The sequence below is a fragment of the Ovis canadensis genome, chromosome 1 (assembly GCF_042477335.2).
Source record: "Ovis canadensis isolate MfBH-ARS-UI-01 breed Bighorn chromosome 1, ARS-UI_OviCan_v2, whole genome shotgun sequence".
In the NCBI taxonomy this organism is placed as follows: Eukaryota; Metazoa; Chordata; class Mammalia; order Artiodactyla; family Bovidae; genus Ovis; species Ovis canadensis.
This window is the reverse complement of record NC_091245.1, coordinates 44,011,451-44,017,419: the sequence shown is the minus strand read 5'-3', so window position 1 is coordinate 44,017,419 and position 5,969 is coordinate 44,011,451. Positions and strand designations below refer to the sequence as shown.

At 46.2% G+C, this 5,969-nt stretch overlaps 1 protein-coding gene across 1 annotated transcript; it reads right to left on the bottom strand.

The window, feature by feature from the left end:
• Positions 1 to 815: 815 nt before the first annotated feature.
• Positions 816 to 4,704, bottom strand: GADD45A (growth arrest and DNA damage inducible alpha). The gene is made up of 4 exons (XM_069563951.1): positions 3,669 to 4,704; positions 3,036 to 3,137; positions 2,551 to 2,788; positions 816 to 1,492 (listed from the first exon to the last, which is right to left on the bottom strand). The coding sequence occupies exons 1-4, from the start codon at positions 3,710 to 3,712 to the stop codon at positions 1,379 to 1,381; spliced, it is 498 nt and encodes a 165-aa protein (XP_069420052.1). The 5' UTR covers positions 3,713 to 4,704; the 3' UTR covers positions 816 to 1,378.
• Positions 4,705 to 5,969: the final 1,265 nt, after the last annotated feature.

The window sequence follows — 5,969 nt, the reverse complement described above, 5'->3', positions numbered from 1 at the left end:
ACTTTCCAATTGGCCTTCTCACCTGTGGCAGCTTATCCAATAACCCGTCTTTCAGTGCCCAGCGTTATCTTCCTGAAACACTGATCACGTCACTCCCTGCGTGAAGGCGTCTGCAGACGGGCCAAAGTTTACAGAAGAAAGCCCAAATGCTAAGGGTGACATGGAATGCCATTCCCAGTCTGGGCCTAATCCCACCTACCTTTCAGCCTTATCTCTCCCTTATCTTTCTACGCCAGAGGCACACACAGAATCACTCTTGGTTCCCTGAACAGGTTTTGGTCTTTCAGGCCTCCACACCTTCCCAGAAACTAGTGCTGCTGCTAGCAATATCCTTTTCCTGTTTTAAGATCCAAACAAAATGATCTCTTCCCAGGAAAAACTTCACTGGTCTTGCAGGTAGGTCTTTGGTGACTCCCTCCCCTCTGCTTCTATAACATGTTGCATATAATATTAGAGCACTTGTTATCATTTAACTGTATCCGTTTTGCAACTGTAATTTCCCGCACCACTTTTCCCTAATTCCAACCCAACTTCTAAATCACCTTTGTTTTTCTGACTTTTGGCGTAGGGTAGAGCAAGGCATCACTAAAATGCCCACTAAATAAATAAAAACCAATATCATGCCATGTTCAGCCCAAATGTTTTGAGTAGAAAAATATTTTATATACATACATACACACACATCTATATATACAGATGCACATATACTATATATACATGATTTCACATGGGTTTTAATTTTTCCATATTGAAAAAGAAAACTTGTTTAAAATAAAGTACAAGTTAAAGAAACAAAAGTACACATTAAGAAATGATGCAATTATTCCATACCAGTTTATTGTAGATATTGTTTCCAAAAATTTATAGCATAAATAACTTTTCATGTCATAAAATAACTTAGTACAATTTATAATAAAACTTTGAGAATTTAACATCTCATCAAAATACAATAAAATATGGTTTTAAAATATGATTAACCCTTTTTTTTTTTTTAACTTGAGGGCATAAAAACCAAAATTACCCAAACTATGGCTGCACATTTAAACTTTAACAAAGCATATTGGGTTTATTTAAATGTAACTCCACCATCCTAAATTAATACATAGTTTTGTTTTCCTTCCTGCATGGTTCTTTGTAATTTCTGTTCCTTTTGACTTGTATTTCTGTTTCCACACAGCTTCCTTCTTCATTTTCACCTCTTTCCATCTGCAAAGTCATCTATCTCCGGGCTCCCAGAACATGTAGTTGAACTCACTCAGCCCCTTGACATCAGTTTCTGTAATCCTTGCATCAGTGTAGGGAGTAACTGCTTGAGTAACTACAAAGGTATTTCAAAACTTCAGTGCAATTTGCTTCAGTTATTTTCATTCAGATGCCATCACCGTTCAGGGAGATTAATCACTGGAACCCACTGATCCATGTAGCGACTTTCCCGGCAAAAACAAATAAGTTGACTTAAGGCAGGATCCTTCCACTGTGATGAATGCGGATTCTGGGAACAAATTTAGAGAAAACAAAATTACTATTTTTTAAAAAATCAGACTTTGCTACTAATTACAATACTTCTGAGGGGAAGACGCTTGAACATTCTATACTTTGGCAGTGTTACAGACCACTTAAAACCATTAAAAAATTTTTTCCAGGTAGTTGGGTTTCCTGCAAAATCATTAAGGGTAATTCTCTACAAAGCTATACTCTGCAAAGTCTGAACACATGCAACTAACTGAGTCATATATATGTTTTCATATTTATTCAGTTTTTACCTGAGAGTATTATTCATAGGCTTGTCCTACCAAACTTGTACCTTGGTGGACACCTGAGAAATACTTCAGTGCTGGGCTACCAGGAGTTTAGAGCTGCAGAGCAGTTAACTAAAACTGCCACCTGTTATCCTCCCAAAAGAGAGAGTAGTATTTTTCAGGAGTAGCAAAATAATGAGGCTGCCACTTAAGGAGATCAAACTGTTCCAAAATGTAAAACACAAAACAATCACATTTATCTCTGTAAATACAAGTTATCTACCTTTCAAAGGTTTTTAAGGGGGCATGGGGGCATTTAAAAAACTTCAAGACCACAAAGAAAAAATTTCCACTCTATCCTCTTAATGTATTTCTAGGGAATTAATGAGGTCTGTCTCCTACACCATTTCTATTTTTAGCTCTGACTGGCAGAGAATGAAGCTGACTCCTTAATGAGGGTGAGCCAGGAATTTATTTGGCTTTATCTAATCTGCCCTGCTAAAGGAATTAGTCACGGGAGGTAGTGCAGATGTAGGTAGGGAGTAGCTGGACTGACAATGCTGAGTCACAAGGATCTCTTCCGCTTCTGGCAGCCTCCAACGTGCTTAGACACGTTCTGTCCCAGAGAAAATCCCCATGATGAAACTAGCACATCCCGGCTGAAAGTCCAGCCACACGCTTTAATGGGGCAAAGGCTCCCGTCTCTTAACCCTCGCCCATTTCAGATCTGGAGTCAGGCGACTCTCAGCGCTCACGAACTTCCTGCCAGGACTCTAACCTCGAGCTGCCCGCAAGTCCCCTTCTCCCTTACCGTCACCAGCACGCAGTGCAGGTCCGGGGGCTGCTCTGCGCCCTCGCTGGCTGCGGGGCCCGCATCGGTCTCCAGGAGCAAGAGTTCGGCCAGCCGGCCCGGGTTGCTGACACGCAGGATGTCGATATCATTCTCGCAGCAGAATGCCTGGATCAGGGTGAAGTGGATCTGCAGAGCCACGTCCCTGTCGTCGTCCTCGTCCGCCGCCAGCAGGCACAGCACCACGTTATCCGGGTCGCTGCGGGCAGGGAACGAACGGGCTGGTGAGCCCAAAGGCAAGCCCCGCCGCGTGGCAGCCTGCACCCCCCGCCCAGGTGTCAGGGGTCGCGCCCGGGTCCGCTCACTCCCCCTGGGACAAGTAGCCACGGGACAGATGGCACGCGGCAGGAAGTGGCGCTGCAGGGCGAGGGGAGACCAGTGAAAGCGACCTTCTCTGGCTAGGGCGAACAGGAGAACCAAGAGGGTCACGCGAGGGCTCCACTTACACGTTGAGCAGCTTGGCCGCCTCGTACACCCCGACGGTGATGGTGCGCTGACTCAGGGCTTTGCTGAGCACTTCCTCGAGGGCATCCCCCACCTTATCCATCCTACACGCGGGAAGAAGCAAGGGGATCCCGTCACACTAAGCCCCTCCGGGTAGTCGCCGCCTCCTCGCCCTGCACCGCGACCCTCCCAACCGAGGGCAAGCGCAATAGCGCCCCTCGACCTTTTGCAAACCAGGACTCCCTGGGATATCATCCCCTTCCCCCCATAACCCTTACGCCCAGAGGCCCGGCATCCTGTGAGCAGCCCCGAGAGTGACATCCGCCACCCTTTCCCTAGTGCTCTACTAGTCCTTGGCGCTGGGTGCAGCCACAGGCTGTCGGCCGCAAGAGCTGCACGGGCAGGGACGGTCACGTCTGCCGTTTGCAAAGCCTCGAGGGGCTCGACCGGCGTGCGGGGTACGCTCTTCCCGTCCACGCGCGCCTCCGGAGTGTTCCAGAGGAAGAAAGGCGGGATAGGAGGTACCCGCTGCAAACTTTGAACCACTCGCTCCCCATTAACCTTGCATAGCCCAGCAGCACCGGAGTGCGCGCAGGAGGCAAGCAGAGTTCTGGCAGAGGCTCTGGCCGACTTACCTTTCGGTCTTTTGCTCTCCAGCCGAGAATTCCTCCAAAGTCATATTGCAACTGCAGGTCGCCCACAGAGAGAGAGCGGCGTGCGAGCTGCTCCTGCCACCGGCGGCGCGCGGGCGCCTGCTTTCCACACTCCCTTGCAGGCTCCTCCAGCGCCCGCCACCACCGCGCCGTCCGCCCCTCCCGCCCCGCTCGCTCGCTTGCTCGTTAGTCGGCTCTCAGCAGCCCACTCGCCGCTAACCACGACACTAACTCCACAGCTGCCCCACAGCCACTGAAGGACAAAGGCCCCGCTCCCAGGAGTTATCCTGCCAACCCCCAGCCAACCACCATCCTCTTCATTTGCATACGCGCAGCCATTGGGCTATGCAAATCAGCCTGTTCAGACAATTTGACCTCAGCTCCAGGAACCAGGCGGAGAGGAGCGGAAGAGGGAGGGGCCAGGAGGAAAAAGAGCCTAGGGGGCGGGGGCGGGCGGGGTTCCGAGCCTACTCTCACCCGGTAGGCGGGGCGGGTAGGAGCGGAGATCTTCGTAGGGGGGTGGGGAAAGGAGGGTGTCTTCAGCTTGGAGCTGGCTGCCAAGTGTTTTTCTTGCTGGTGCGCTTTTTTTTTTTTTATTGTCGTTTCAAGTCTTTTGTTTTGGGGGGCTGCTATTAACATCTATTTTCAGGGTTAATGCACCCAAGTCTAGTAATTATTAGTACGCAGGTTATATAAAAAGAGTGTATCCAGACTTCTGGGGCAAAGTTTACCTCAGAAGTGTTGTTTATGTAAGTCTAAGCAAAGCTGCTTATTAGTAGTAGTATTATTTCGGTGCCCTGATGGCTGGTTTGATTTATTTTTGGAAACTTGCAAGGGTTGGAAGCTCAAAAAAGAAAAATCAACACATTTGTGTTTGGTGGTGGCAGGAAACCAAGTTGGAATCTTTTATGCAGAAAGCAGAAAGACTTCCCACCTGCCCAGGGTAACTGTGGAAAACTGAGTTCAGGAGGAGCTGGTTACTACATGTATAACCATTTTATCCTAGCCTCACAACCCCAATTCATCTTTCTCAGCCTTTCCCAAAGGAGGATCCTTCTGCAGGGCACCAGCTAAGAGACAAAAGTCTGACACCCACACAAGGCACACATCTAAACTCAAAATGCTCTGGATATGCCCTCAGCTTCCTTTCATAAGGCAAGTATGTCACTACCTTCCACAGGGGGCCTATGATCTCACTGTGAATTATTGATGTTAGTTGCTGAATCATGAAGTTGCCGCTATAGGTCCTTTTAGTCATAGGCTAAAATTTCACCTTTGAGATAATGGCAATCTGTGGGTGGAAAGAAAGTAGTAGTTCTACATTTTTGAAAAACAAAATTGAATGTAGAGTTTGAATCGGTTGAAAGTTCTTTGTATCATGAGTTTATGCAATAAATGCAAAAATATGTGTTAAACCTACTGAAGTCACCAAAAGTGGTAAAAAAAAGAAAAAAAAATACTCCCATATGCTTGCTTTCAAAACAATGCTTGCATTTTTAAGGTCACTGTACAGACAAAGGTCACAGAAGTAATTTTCTGCTAAGTTACAAGGGAGTTTTTGTACCCGTATGTTCATATCATTCTAGACAAAATATTCTTCAGCTTTCTTGATCTTAATTTAGAGGAAAAGAAAAGTGATAGGTCAGGTTTTCTGGCTCATTTATTTGAGCTGCCATTTTGCACTTCATCTCTTAACTGCATTGTCAGCAAGGGACAAGTTTTGACTAAAGGAATGGTGCTGGTCTGTGGGTCATTTACCCAGAAATGTATGTTTCATATCCATACCTTAAATTCAACATGTAGCGTCTTTTAAAGAATTCCTTTAAATTGGAATTTAGGTAGGTGCTGAAGCATTTTCAGTTTTGCAAACAAAACCTGAATTATGCAATCTGGCCTGAGTCATCATTTGGAGACTGTTGAACTCTGTTCTGTGGAACTCCAAGGTTCTACTCACTAGGTATTTCTTAGAGGTTCCTTGGAAGAAGTATGATCACTGTAAACTGACAGCAAATTAGGAAATCGAGTGAGTTTCTTGACAGCAGGGAGTGTGACTTCATCAACGTGGTATTCTTGGCACCTACCACAATTTCTGCATTTGGTGGAAGCATGGCCAGTGTTCACTGAGTTAAGTAGAATCTGAATTGAACAATAAGATCTCAGAATACTGCAGTCCTGTGCAATGCATGAATTCTAAGATATTCCACATTTAATTTTAGTTCAAAAAAACTTTTTTGCTGTCCTACAATATACCAAGAACTGTACAATTCCTGGCCCTCTGCCTTT